Source organism: Aspergillus heteromorphus (assembly GCF_003184545.1).
Source record: "Aspergillus heteromorphus CBS 117.55 chromosome Unknown BO70scaffold_5, whole genome shotgun sequence".
Classification (NCBI taxonomy): domain Eukaryota; kingdom Fungi; phylum Ascomycota; class Eurotiomycetes; order Eurotiales; family Aspergillaceae; genus Aspergillus; species Aspergillus heteromorphus.
The window spans coordinates 121,482-135,950 of NW_020290410.1; the positions used below are offsets into that span (position 1 = coordinate 121,482).

The following is a 14,469-nucleotide window of genomic DNA, read 5'->3' on the forward strand; positions in this document are numbered from 1 at the left end:
AGAGCATTCACAATCAACTCACCTCTGTTTGTTGGACAGGTTGCATTTGCCCGCAGTGGCAAAAATATATAAGTACTATCAAGGGTAGAAGGTCCGTAACCCTACCTTGATTGTATGTCTCAAATGACCACAATTAATTCACGACAAAATCGGTTGAGTGTTATGTTTATCCCATCTGACGATGGAGTATCTCGACCGCCCATTTTCCTCATCTCCAATTATCGCGGCGAATCTCCTGCAAGGGGAAGGGAAGCATCCCACCCTCCCTCAAAGACAATCAAAAGTCCATCTGCATGAACACTGCGCGAAAAAGCCTGATTAAGTAATTTTTTTATTAGGTTGTGATAACAAAGTGGAACCCAGGGGGTATGGTATCATTTCTGACTATCACAGCAGTGCGCTGGCTGTTTGAATCACCCCAGGCCCCTCATGTACAGACCATGAGGGAACAACGTCTCTTGAGCTGATTGGTCAACCGTGGGACAATGCAGGGAGTACTAGCTACTGCAGTCGGGATTTCTCTTCTTGCATGATAGATTGATGTAATACGATATTGTATGTTTGATAATGGAAATTCCTCCCATAAATAAATATGTACCCCATAGTTCTCATTTCTGATGCGGTCAGTGTATCTATGCAACCGGATAAAGGATGTCCAATCTTCTCTTCAATGGGTGCAACAGCACATCTAGTGAAGTAAGGATGTAACACTGATTATCACAGCAGACATAAACATCGGCAGAGGGAAGGCAGGACCGTTTGACCCCACGCGGGTGCAGGATAGATGTAGTAGTCGACCGAGAATGTCTTGCAGATCTCGACGATACCAGCTTCTTTTGGTTATACATACAGCGCCCTTAAATCATTGGTTGCACTGCAGGACTGCGGGTGGTAGCTTCTAGACAGTCCCTACCAAACTAGCCTGAGCAATGATGAGGCATGTTACCCGATACATATCTTTGCATAAAATGTTTCAGATTTGCTGTCGCCATTCATCAGACAGCGGGATATATTTCCGACCGGTGACATTTGAACGTATGTTTGGTGGGGTCTGAAGTAAGTATCGGGATTCACCTCTGTCTCTGGAGAGGCAAATGCCCTGGCTGCCATTTTTGCCCCAGGACAGACAGACCATCCCAACGCTCAAAATTACGGTGCGATTCCTATCTATTGTCCGGTACTTTCCTGTATGATGACACATGACCCAATCCATAGGGCTAGGTATGCCTTCTCTGTAGCCATCACTGGCCAAACCCTTGTGCAGACGCATCTGACGACGGACGACATATGTCGTACATCAGCCTTGCGGTATTGAGTAACGTAGGTCGCTCGCCACCCGCAGTTTGGCATCCCCTGCTTTTTCTGTACACCCCAATATCCCGTAAAGATAGACCCAAAATCGCAGGTTAGGAACCAATGAAAACTGCACCTGGTAGCGTACGCTGATCTGGAGAGATAAGAAAACGAGATGAAATGGTGCGAAACCATCAGGAGTCTCATGAACGCAGTTCATTAGACAATAGCCCTTACCTATAGAACTGTCTGCCTAGATACCTGTCAATGTAAGAAGCTGGCTCTTAGATGTAGACCGTGTCTCAACGTATGTGAGGAGATGTAAGCAATGTGAAACTGTGCTTTGTAAATGTAATTCACTCACAACAGTAGCGATCTATAAATGGAAATAGATCACTGGAATGAGCCATATTCTGTTGGATTTCATGGCCAACTTTCCTATAAGAACGGGTTGAATCTCCATCTGCGTCCATATACTATCGACCTCAGAAATACCATCCAGACTCGAGTCCTCTATAACAAGAATTCTATCTAATCAAGTTAGATATCGCTTCAAGTCATGTCTTACATCGCAAATGGATACCGTGAAAATGGGTATCTAGGCAATGGATACCCGGGAAGCGGGAATCTGGGGAACGGATACTTGGGAAACGGACACCCAGGAGACGGGCATGGGCTCCCTGCCATGCAATGGGCCCATGTTTTCAAAACTCGGGGTGATAGTATGGACACCAGTATCAATCGACGGGGCTGTGCTGACAGATCCAGCTATTGAGTTCAAGCAGATCCCCGTTGGCAAACCGGGCCCAGATGAAGTGCTGGTTCAAGTTGAGTACTCTGGTGTTTGTCATACCGATCTCCATGCCTGGAAAGGTTCGGACCCCTCTTTTTCTTCACCATAATTGAATACTTATGCTAAACTTCCCAGGTGATTTTCCTGCTACACCAAAGGAGAATCTTGTTGGTTAGTTCTGCATCTTGCATCAATATAGACTTCCCAGTTTAATGGTGTTTAGGTGGACACGAGGGCGTCGGTTTGGTTGCGGCATTCGGATCGCAAGTGAATGACCTCAGAATTGGCGACTTGGTTGGAATTCAGGTAATTTATGGTTCCCCACCGACCATCCCGTGAATAGACTGATTAAAATTGTTTTTTTTCTTTCTGCAGTGGATTAACAGAACTTGCGGCATATGCGAATTCTGCTCTACTGGAAACCAACCTCTGTGCCCCAAGCTCCAGCTTTCGGGGTACATGGTTGACGGGACTTTCCAACAATACTGTATCTGCAAAGCTGACAATGCAGTTCGCATTCCATCGGGCATTTCTCTCGAGGCTGCAGCTCCGGTATGTCTAACAGATGGGTTTTAGCCAGAAGGGTCGCTAATGTGGCTATGGCCCTTAGGTTCTCTGTGCAGGAATCACAGTTTACAAGGCTCTCAAGGAAAGTAATGTGCAACCGGGACAGACTATCGGTAAGTCTTGAAGCCGTATTTCCACGGCCCTCCACTTATATCGAACATAGCTATTGTTGGCGCTGGTGGAGGATTAGGATCTCTAGCCTGCCAGTATGCCAAAGCATGCGGACACAAAGTCCTGGCTCTATCCTCTGGAACGGCCAAGAGGGGCATGTGTTTGTATGACCTCGGAGCGGACTACTTTGTCGACTACAAATCCTCAAACGTCACGGAAGAGGTGAAAAGCATTACAGGTGGTGGACCACACGCTGTTATGATCGTGGCATCTATTGAGGAGCCATTCCACCAGGCTACGCAGGTGGTTATTTCCCATCCGGCGTTGTGATACGAGGCTGACGAACGTTCAAGTATGTCCGTCCCGGCGGGACCATCGTCGCCGTCGGTCTTCCACCTGGAAAACTGTCGACCAATATCTTTGCTATGGTGACTCAGAAGATTAACATTAAGGGATCGTACGTGGGCAATCGGTACGAGACCGAGGAAGCCCTTGCGATCCTCATTCGGGCTGGCATCAGCGTTCAGTATAATGTGGTCGACTTTGCGGAGCTTCCGAATATCTATGACCAAATGGAAAAAGGTATGTTTGATCAAAATGGCTCATCTTCCTCCACTGACAACATATAGGGCAGATGAAAGGTCGCGTGGTGCTCAAGGTTGGCAAAACCCCGTCACAGGGTCCTGAGAGGTTATCTAGCTTGTGCAGAGATCTCCATATCAACAACTCAAAGCAACACCATGACATTCCCGGAAATCTGGTGCCAAAGTCTCTTGAGAGAGCTATTGACAGAGCTGGGGGTGACTTTCGCTCGGACACTGTGACTGTTCCCACTGAGTCAGTGATGCAGGTGCGTATCCGACCTGAGCGGCCGAAGGCAGCCCTTGACTCTTACTGCTACAGGCAATCGTAAACGCCTCGACTTTCGGAGATGACATTTATGACGAGGAAGGAGATGCAGCCGTCAATGCATTCCAAGACAAAATCAAAGCATTAACAGGAAAAGAGGCAGCCCTGTTTGTCCTGTCCGGTACCCAAGGCAACCAGATTTGTCTGCGTACGCATCTACAACAGCCACCTCATACGATCCTGCTCGACTACCGCGCCCACGTTCAGGTCTGGGAGACTGGTGCTATTCCTGTGATGTCTCAGGCAACTGTTACAGGTATTGAGCCGAAGAACGGAGTCCACCTCACATTGGACGATGTGAGAGATAGAATCGTGGAGGAGGGAAACTGTAACCGAGCCCCCGAAAGATGACCCTTTCCCTACTGACGCATAGTCATCAGTTCATTTCTCGCCTACTCGGATCGTGTCCCTCGAAAATACACTCTCTGGCTGTATTCTCCCCCTGAAGGATGCCAGGGAGATTTCCAACCACGTCCGCAGCATTCGCGTCCCACCGGGCCGCAGCCGAATTGCCATGCACCTCGACGGAGCACGTTTACTCGAAGGCGTGACCGCAGAAAGAGTCACCTTAAAAGAATACCTGGACTGCTTTGACAGCGCTAGCATCTGTCTATCCAAGGGCTGTGGCGCCCCAATGGGAAGCGTGATCGTCGGAAGCAAGGAATTCATCGATCGTGCGAAGTGGTTCCGGAAGATGTTCGGAGGTGCCACTCGACAGGTATATTCTTTAAACTCCTATCTCGCTACAGTTCTCTCACTGACCATAGCAGACTGGAATGATGGCGGCAGCTGCTTCCGCAGCTTTGGACCACTGTCTCCCTCTGCTTCCGAAAGTCCACGCACTCACTCGCAGAGTGGCGGACTACCTCCACCGGATCGGTTATGAGTTTCTGTTGCCGGTCAACACGAATATGATTGTCATCGATCTGAAGAAGACGGGCATCCGTGCAGAGAACCTGGTGAGTTACGGCAAGAGACATGGGTTGCTTATTTTCCCTAGCGGACGACTGGTCTTCCACCATCAGATTTCGGAGGATGGGGTTTCTCGCCTCCAGAGGGCTCTTTTGGAGCTCATTACGGATGAGAAGAGAGTCTAGAGTCTGAGAAATCTTGCCCAACCCTATAATATCCAACTTGGGAGCCATTCAAGTAATGGGAAAGATAGAATTGTGGTCAGGATGGCGGGCCCTCAGTTCATGAGACTCCAAGGATAAATCGACTTGACGAAGAATTCAGACTAAGTTCATACTATAGAGAGAGATGAAACCAAATGGCAATTAAGCTTTGGACTAGGCTACTTGTGAAGCCTCATCGTCATCCCCAAGCACAAATTTCAGAATGCGACCAGATTCGGTTCCAATATACAAATGCTTCTCATGAGAAGTCCAAATGCCCCGGCAATCTGGAGGTAACCACAAACGCCTCCGGCGCCCAGTGACAATCCAGTCATCTCGTACTGCGAGAAGAGAAGGAAACTCTCTCAATTCCGTAGAACGGTCATCATTTTCCGAACGCAAAACATCAATCTTGAAAGCTCCCCTCTCTGTCAACAAATGGGTGCCATCTTCTGAAAATCGAAGCACATAGGTTGGATCAGCTACATCAATCTTCTGGATTTCCTTGCGGGTACTACAGTCCCAAACTCCGATGGTCTTGTCTTTGGAACTGGTCACCACGTATTGGTCATTTGGCGAGAAGGTAATACCAATGATCCAGTCTGAATGACCACAGAATCTTTCTAGCGGAGTAGAAAGATTATCGCCTCATTCCCATATCACGAATGAGCGTCCATTATCAATATTTCCGGTTTCGTCCCCAAGCACCAAGCGGCGACTATCATGGGAGAAGACGAGAACGCTTACTGTGAGCATAGTAGTGCCAAGAATGTTGGGCTGCACTTCCGGGCCACCACTTAATATTCTTGCGAGAAGTAGGGCTTTGCGACCGGGTCACCTGATCCTCAGACGCGCCTTTCTTGCCCTTCTTCTTCGAGCGCCATTTTGTGAACCAGCAGCTTTTCCATTTCGCGAGGCCATCGTTTCTCTCCACAAGCACTGGATGTCGGGCGCGAGGCTGCCCAGTCTCTATTTAACTCGGCCATGTTCTGCGCATATTGCTTTTTTTCGGACAACTTCCCTGCCCGGATAAGCGCTGGCCCGATCTCCACTTGTGTTTACCCCTCATCCTTGGCCAATAATCGTGGAAAACGTAGACTTGCATGGGAATCCATACGGCAAACTTGCCAGCAGCCAGCTAAAAAAGGGAGTATGAGAGATTGGACGGTGTTTGCTGCGAAGAAGGGAGAGGATGGATGTTGGTTTGTTTAAGGGAGAGGGCTCCCGGGAGGTTTAGCGCCTGCTGGTGAATGCCTCGAGCCAGCCACTTCTTTCCTTCCCCCTTGTCTTGTCTTTCTTTCTTTCTTTCTTTCTTTCTTCGTCCACCTCTTCTGCCGTCACTGTTCAGAGAGTCAGTTAGCCGGAGCTCACCTATCACCTATGCAACGATCCACTGTCTTGATTTCTTGCTTCCGGATCTCCCCACTGATTCATCTTATCAGGTCTCGGAAGCCCCACACAGTACGGAGCATCTCGAAATGAGATGGTTTGCGGGGACAGGTGGTCGATCTAGGCTGAAGGGAAAAAAGAAGATCATGACTGATTGACAGTCACTTGCAGGCCCGAAGCCCGACTGGGATCTCGACGCAAATCGCCACACATGTCCCTGAATCTGGACCTTTTTCAAAGTTTTCTGCATGTCAACCAGGGAATGTCTGTTTTGCCAATGTTCCTGGAAGGCTGTAGATCTCGGGAGATGCTCACGACCCCCCCCCTCCCAGACGATTACATCCCGAAATGGACTTAGACAAGGTGTGTAGGTAGCAGCCGGGGATGTGGATATAACACCTTCCAATCTCTATTTTGCTGATGCACTCCGTACCTGACAGATAGAATATGTGTTTATGAACAACCGCAGACCTGACATCATGCTGCCTGCAAGTCCGATCCTGCAGAATCCTTCCTAGCGCACAGGCCAACCCATGACGGACGGACCGGCGGAAATGACCGGAGGACCCGGATAGCCCCCGCGCCAGGGGGAGGAAGAAACCATAACAAAGTATCTTATGACGCTGGGTCACCTCACAAGGGCAAACATTTTCTTCCCCACGCTAATCAACTATAGTGAACCGGAAATGATTTGCGGAATATACCAACAGCTTAACATTGCCCTATTTACAATTATTTACAAACACAATCAGCCCACAAGGGTCTGTACACTCATGAAACGCACTCCTAGCAACCGCTGTCCGGAGGCCAACCCCAAACTCACGCGAACGCGGTGTAGATTTCAAAGCTCACGTCATCATTGAACGAGGTCTTGGAATCGAATGTCTGCACTCCGCCGTTGCTCGCGGCGTAGAGCACGTCGTCATAGTGGCGGAAGTACCGGGTGGGATAGCTCCAGGAGCGAAGAGAGGTGCCCTCGCCGTTGAGAGCGGCCTGAGGGCAGAAAGTGGCGTCTTCGTAGAACTGCTTGGTGCCGTCATCGGCGTTGAGCAGGAGGTCGAAGTCGTAGTGCCGGATATAACTGCCGGGGGTGTCGACGGACTCGAAGGAGAAACATCCGCTGTTGGCCAGACCAGTGACCACCTTCCAGCTGGCGAGCTCTTGGTCCGCGGTGCTGCTGGAAGAGGAGATCACCTGCGTGTTGACGGTCGTGCCGGTGTGCGCGATGTACCGCGTCGTGTAGCCTGGAGTGGTGACGCGCAGCGAGATCGACTCGCCGGCAGTGAGGGTCGGTCCGCTGACCAGAGAGGTGATGGCGTATCCGGCGTCGACGATGTTGGCCTGCACGGAGTTCTCGGTGTCGTCGGATGGGTAGCCCGTGGTCATCACCCCCTCATAGAAGGTACCCTGCGCGCCGTTGCTGTTGTCACCACCGATACCCAGAATGATGGACCCTTCTTTGCTCATCGGGTTGTAACCCGAGTAGTCGGGCCGCACGCCGCTGTAGTAGGTCGAGAGGGAGCCGGAGGCCGCATTGGCACCGCGGATGGCCCACTCGTCAGGCCCTCCCTTGACGGCGGCCGTGACGAACCGGTAAGAAAGCGACGGGTCGGCCGCGTTGTATCCCTCGTCGGCGCCGGAGAACAGGTTGTTCTCCATGTCGACCATGATCCACGGGCCGTCGCCCGCGCCATAGCCCCAGCTTGTGCTGTTGCCATAGTAGATGGCCTCCATGTGGCCGGCGCCGGTGTCGGTATTGCTGGTCTCGGCGTTGCCGTAGTCGAAGCAGCACTCCCCGTTGTAGTGGGTGCCATCGAGGACAGCGTACATGCCCTCCGGCTCATCGCCGGTGGCGGTACCGTTGCCGTCGTCGATGCGGTAGCCGGTGCCTGGCGATACGAAGACGCCGTACGCCTTCTGGCCGTTCAGAGTGACCGGAGCGCCGATGGCACTGGCCAGGTTGTCGTAGCCATCGACATCTGGGCCGTCAAAGCCACCAGGAGGAGCCTGGGTGAGGTGGTTTCCGTGGCCAGACTGGTCATAGATGATCGTGATGAGGCAGGTTGTGTTGGCACAAAAAGTGTCCTGGGCAGCGGCATCCGCAACCCCACCGGCAGTTAGTGGTGAGATGGTGGTCGTGGTATCGTCAGAGCCGCGCTGGATCTGGTAGAGGGCACCACTGAAGGCACTGTACAGGGCACGAGTGGTGCTGTGCGCAGCAATGCAGGGCACCCCACCCTCCGAGTAGATGTCGCAGGGCCCGGCGCTGGCAGTAGCCGCAAGCCCGAGGGCAACCAGGGTACGTCGGGAGAACATACTAAATCACGATCACGATTGGCAAAGAGATAGAGGGATAGGCATAAGCACAACAGGCTCATCGCAGGGTCAGAAGTCACCTATTTATACGCTTCATTGTCTCGGAGGAGTGGCATGCCTGACTCCAGCCACTGGTATTTTCCTCCAATAATCCGGGATAGAGTATTCCGTATACACAACGGGTGATCGGTTAGAAAAGGGCATTCGCGAGGGGAGAATGCGTCGTTCCACCTCTGCTGCCATCGCCAGCTCCACTCCGTCGGGGTTACATGTCCCGTGCCAATGTTCCCCGCATAACAAGGTATGTCTGAAGTCTTAGTTCCAAGGCACCATGCGACGTCCGGCTCTAGCTAGGGCTAACCAAGCGGCTGGTGCCACCGGGCTTTTTCCCACCGGAGATGCGGGGTGGGGCCTCGGACTCCATCGCGATGGCCCCCACGCCCTTTTTTGCCATTCTTCAGGGATTCCCACTACATTTAAGTCTTGCGAAAGTAAACTGCCAGGGGTTCTCTATCGATATCCCGTGATTGCTAGCCACTTAGCCTGCCGAGGTATGCCGGCTGCCTTCCCGGAAAACAGCTGCAGCTCGTGGGGGCGGATTCGGATTTGTCCAGATATGACGTAGGTGTAAGACAACCACTTGAACTAGCAGATAGATCTGACTGAAGTTGCCTTTCTATGTTGAAGTGACCTGGCTTCCGGTGTCTTATCTCTTTTTTGGAAGATAGTGTGGTGGACAGACTTCTTCAGAAGTAGAGTTTCCAGCCTGCACGGACAAGTCCGTGCCAAACAGACAGCGCTTCCACAACGTATGACATCGTTTCTCGTATTTGAGTCTTCAGGCACAATCTAATGAGGAGAGGGGTAGTGGATCATATGGTTTAAGCTACCCGGTTAGGGTGAATTTTACCTTTTAGGGATGTGACGACGTGACGACGGACGAGCACCGAGGCAAAGGAGAACTCCCCGCCCTGGCAGTGTGCAGGTGTGCAAAGCTGCCTCTGGAGTGGGATTACTCTTATTGTCTACCGGTATAATGCTCCTCCTACTGTTCTGTTCCACTTTGTTTTTGAAAAGACTTTTTCCATGTTTCTTTTTGCGGCCACGATACGTATACTTTTATGTGGGAATGCACTTCCTCTCACTGAAGTACGTGGTGAGTGAAGATTCTCGTGTATTGGTACCTTGTTTCTTGTTTACTAGTCTCATGACCTTTCCCCCATATGATCTTGATCCTTAATTACCCAAGCGACATCCCTCTTGCGCACGCGTCATATCACTTTTAATTCTGTTGTTCCGAGCCCGTCCTATAAACAGCTCAATTCTCTATATGGTAGTAACATTATAATCCAGGCGTCCCAAGAACAACGACACCAGTTAATATAGAGAAACCTCTCCCTGTAGCAAATGCCTACCGCAAAACTTTGATCATCGCTCGGTCCTGGATTAATCCACCCCAATTTCACGAAATCTATTATAGCTGTCTGGATCCTAGACAAGTAATAGTTTCTTGTAATACCCACCAAGCTGCGTCGCATGCCTGCATATGCAGCCCTATCGAATCGGGCCACAGTCCGGTTTGTATCACGTGCAAGTGTATGCCCTTACTTCTGCGCCGCTCTGGCGATTCTTATTTTCACCTTATGTGAGACTTCGGTAAATGGATCAACCCTTCGAAGTTTTTTTTTTCTGAAGGTAAATAAGGTACAACACCGAGAGTGGAGCTGCGGGAGGATGCGGCTGTTCCCAGCACAGGCAAGACAGGTGATTATACAGATGGAATGGGATTGTGCATTTGAACTTTGCCATTCATCCTGAGGAGGGAGACTTGCAGGGATGAATAATCATACCAACGAGACAAGCTATCGCTATATTGGATTCACGACTATGCAGCAGGTAAACATGATACCGCGTAATTACCAGGTTATACACTGCTTTTGCGCAAAGTGGTTCTGTTTTTGTTTGCCTAGCAAGTTACTCGATCTTTTATAGAAGAGGAACGCATGTGAATCAGTATATAGAAAGGTGTGATGTTAAGCCAACCAATCCTGTGAGGTGAAAACATAAAATATGGGATTGCATAAAGCAAATCAATATCATTCCCATCTCAACGAATACCACGAGTATATAATTTGAAATACATATATTTTACACTATCTTACAGCTCATTTTATCAAAGTAGTAGGCAGACTCCTTTCCCTGAGAACAGACCGAGAAGATAAAAAGGGAAACCTGCGAAACGAAGCCAAAATATCCAGTGAAGATTGGTCTGCGAGGCCTCCACATGCTCCCAGATAGCCCTTGAAATCAGACTTTAGGCTAGAGCGACAGAGTATTCATGAGCTCTTCCTTCCAGCCCCATCCAAGAGCGAATGCTGCCCCGGGACCAAAAGCGGCGGTGGTTCCCACAAACGCACTAGCAACCTGCCACCAAGAGAATGATGCACCACATTGCTTGAGCTCACCCAGTCTCAGTCCAAGCCAGATAAACCCGCTGGTCATGGAGATGATTTGGTCGTATTGTAAGAAGCGTGCAATACCACCCATGAATGATGTGACGGGGGATGGTTGGCCACTCAAGCCAGGCCAGAATATGGACAGGACCGAGGAGTCTGATGGTGCAGAACGTAGGCCATGAATCCAGGTCAGACCGGAGATAGCAGCGAAGCCGATGTATGTCGCACGGGTAAAAGCCATGTTTTTTTTGCTGCGCTCTTCCTTTGATTTGATGAGATCTGTCTTCGGTTGAGGCTTTCCTGCCAGCCATGAGATAGTACCGGCGAGAGCGGGCACCACGACAGGGAAAAGTTGCCACACCGAGTTCCACCAGCGGCGGGAATCAATTGTTGACGCCGTGAAACTTTGATATGTAGGGAAGTAATATCCGGCCAGCATTGCAATAACAAGGGAAATTGTGCGGTTTGCCTTTACCTCATGACGGCCGTGAGAGAGTAGCTGCGGAAAGGAAACTTGGAAGTACTCCAGAGCATAGTAGATAGGAGCCCACAGTCCGGCGCCTTTCAGCTGGAGCGCACAACCTGTAAGCATTGGGCTATGATGAAGTTTGTTAGCTTTGAAGTCCTCGGTTGTTGAGTTCTCGGGCCGTCAGAACGGGACTTACAGTAACACCTCAATGGGAGAATTTGCGTCACGATAACTCTCCAGCATCCAAATTCCATAAACTGCACCTAAATCCGTGATGAAGGACCGCATCTGAATACTGGACACAGGATCAGTTCCACTAATCGATGGCAGGAAGCAAGTGACCATTGGTTTCAGCAATTTGTCCAGAAAAGGAATAGGATAGAGAGGTTGCTGCAGTGAAAGACGCTCTCCATTCCTGGCTGTCCAAACTCCTTGAGCGAACAAGTCTACCATGAACGGCCCCACCCCAGCAATTAAAGGCGTCATGGTCGCGCGAGCGGCGCCCAAGCATCCAAGAAATGGAATACACCACAATCCTCGCTTCCAGGAGCAGCCTCGCTGGTTTTCAAACTCCGCTTCATTGATGTATGGCATCGTAGCGAGCAGTGACCTTGGCGGGAGTGGTAAGCAGTCAAGTTTTTCCGCACCGATTATATCCGCAGAGGCTTTGTCAAGTAACATTGCTCTCAGATAAGGCAATAGATGCAGCGAAATTAACTTGTGCTTGAAGGTTTCGCATGCTTCCAATCGAGTCAGATCCCGAGCGGAATTCCAAATCTTCGTGAGCCGTGGTTTGCGAGATTTCTGCCAGGCTTGCAGACATAGATCGACATCGTCGATTTGAATGGAGTGCTTGCTTTGAAGCAATTTGGCTAAGCTGTTGGCGAGGGTTACAGCACTTTCAATCGCACTGTTGCCACCCTGGCCTGCATTTGGTGTCATCTAGACCCATGAGATTAGCTAGTCTGATTGGCTCGCTGATGCCGAGTTCCAACACTGTGTGGCATGTTATCGAACTAGACATACCTTGTGGCTTGAATCCCCGATGATAACCCAACGGTCCTTGCACCAATACTCGTAATTAGCTTCTTCTAACGGAAGATGTGTTTTGACGATAGCTCTTTTATAGACCTCCTCGAAGGCGATAGACCTTGTGACGGGCTTACGCAGCCATGGAGCAACATATTCATCCACATTTTCCTTCTTAAAACGGGGAATTTCATGGCTCGCATATTGGCGATCCATCTTGGTGAAGAGAAACCAGTAGACCCGTCCCTCCTTACCAACTATCACCAAGAACGAATACCCCTCGGCGTATGTTCGATGAGAGTGGCCTGGAATAAGACCGGCTGTCTGGGTTGAAATGCCAAAAACACAGCTATACTCGGAGGTCATCCCTGTTGCTATGTTAGTAACTGTATCTAAAGCTGGAATCAATGTTGTTCAGGGCTTGGAATGGACTGACTCCGTCTCTCACGCTCAACTTCCCGCGATAGACCCCGCGTCTCCATGTAGTTCCACATCAACTGCCTCACCGTACTATGCACGCCATCGGCTCCCACAATCAGATCGCCTTCGTACGAGGACCCATCTTGGCAATGGGCGACGATGTGAGTTGGATAGTGCTCCACCCGCGTAACCTTCTTGCTAACAAGCACCTTCTCGCGACAATCTTCCAGATGCGCGTAGAGGATTTCGAGGACAGTCTGACGATCCAAGAAGTTGATCGGATACCCATGTCTATGTTCCATCAGTTAGCCAACCATTTTTGTTTGCTCCCTTGCAACACCCTAATATTAAGCTGTTTCTTTGGTTACCTCTCCTGCAGTAGCTTGTGAGTCTCCGCGCTCATGATAAGGTCTCCATTGTCGTTCCAGTATGATCCATACTGGAGAGGTTCAACAGCGCTCAACAGGTCATCAAACATGCCCAGCTGATCGAGGATGCGAGCGCCATTGGCAAAGATACCAATCGAAGCACCCACCTGGGGTGCAATCTCTCGATACGCTTCCAATACGACAAAATCGATGTTGTTCCTCCAAAGGCAGTGGGCGAGGGTCAGACCCGCGATGGATCCGCCCACAATGACCACCCGGAACTTTGACTGTGCTGTACTCATCTCTGGAGCGAAATTGATAATTGCGAGGTTGACCTTTTCGATAGTTGCAGTGAATGGGTTTTTGTGCTCCAACACCGGGCTCTCGCAACAGTTATATATCATTGTGTTTGAGACTCGGAGCCCTGAAGCCAGTGGACCTCCTCCTCCCGCTTTGAAGAAAACGGAAATGTCTGTGAAAAAAGGGGATGGTCATCTAGAGGGCTACTTGGAATGTGTCTTTTCGCTGCGGACACCAGCTGTTACTAATTCTCAGTCAACTGTCATACTCGCAGACGTCACTCGTGTCAGGCCCACACTGTATGAGTTATACGTGCGCCAAGCCGCCCCTCGCCCTTGTCCGATCAATATCAGGAATCCGTGATTCAGTTCAGTATACAGTTGCGTCACTGGGCCGTCCCGTTGGCCCACATGGTATTTTTGATGTGATGTCCGAGAAATCCGAGAACTCCGAGAAATCCGGGTATTCCGGGCGACAACGGCCGCGTCAGGGTGAGAAATCCGTGAAACCCGACCCCCAACGCTGTTCCATCTTCACTACACTCGACTACAGAACAGCGACAAAAATATCTACCCAGCGCCTGGCCGTGCTCCAAGGATGGAGTCGTCGTCAGACCGGAGGCATCGGCAAGCAGATCGGAGGCGACGAAACCAGAAGCCCCGAGTCTTGCTCTCATGCACTGCCTGTCGGGAGAAAAAGTAGCCATTCACTCAACCAACCCCTTTACATTGCACTCGCATTACCCCTGGACTGCACCCCTTTCCCTGATCCCCTCCTCACGACCTTGGCTGGTTCTTCTCTCTGACAGTCTCCACCGGTTTAGGCTGAAATGCAATCGCAAGCTCCCATGTGACAACTGTCTCAAACGTGGCCTGGAAGGGACCTGTCAATACACCCCACATGGCGCCAGTCCGCAGTCAGATAGTTCCCATAT

At 50.4% G+C, this 14,469-nt stretch overlaps 3 protein-coding genes across 3 annotated transcripts; 1 reads left to right on the forward strand and 2 right to left on the reverse strand.

Moving 5' to 3' along the window:
* Positions 1-1,978: 1,978 nt before the first annotated feature.
* Positions 1,979-4,770, forward strand: BO70DRAFT_369105 (uncharacterized protein; the record flags this gene model as incomplete). The annotated part of the gene is made up of 11 exons (XM_025544662.1): positions 1,979-2,015; positions 2,062-2,166; positions 2,310-2,392; positions 2,462-2,638; positions 2,697-2,766; positions 2,817-3,067; positions 3,118-3,346; positions 3,394-3,614; positions 3,668-4,001; positions 4,054-4,391; positions 4,444-4,770. 11 exons carry the CDS (start codon positions 1,979-1,981, stop codon positions 4,768-4,770), a joined length of 2,172 nt encoding a protein of 723 aa, XP_025401709.1.
* Positions 4,771-6,704: 1,934 nt separating this feature from the next.
* Positions 6,705-8,569, reverse strand: BO70DRAFT_177190 (alpha-L-arabinofuranosidase B). The gene has a single exon (XM_025538409.1). It carries the CDS (start codon positions 8,491-8,493, stop codon positions 6,997-6,999), a length of 1,497 nt encoding a protein of 498 aa, XP_025401710.1. The 5' UTR covers positions 8,494-8,569; the 3' UTR covers positions 6,705-6,996.
* Positions 8,570-10,750: 2,181 nt separating this feature from the next.
* Positions 10,751-13,537, reverse strand: BO70DRAFT_419724 (FAD-dependent oxidoreductase; the record flags this gene model as incomplete). The annotated part of the gene is made up of 5 exons (XM_025547492.1): positions 10,751-11,545; positions 11,615-12,360; positions 12,445-12,815; positions 12,884-13,158; positions 13,236-13,537. 5 exons carry the CDS (start codon positions 13,535-13,537, stop codon positions 10,813-10,815), a joined length of 2,427 nt encoding a protein of 808 aa, XP_025401711.1. The 3' UTR covers positions 10,751-10,812.
* Positions 13,538-14,469: the final 932 nt, after the last annotated feature.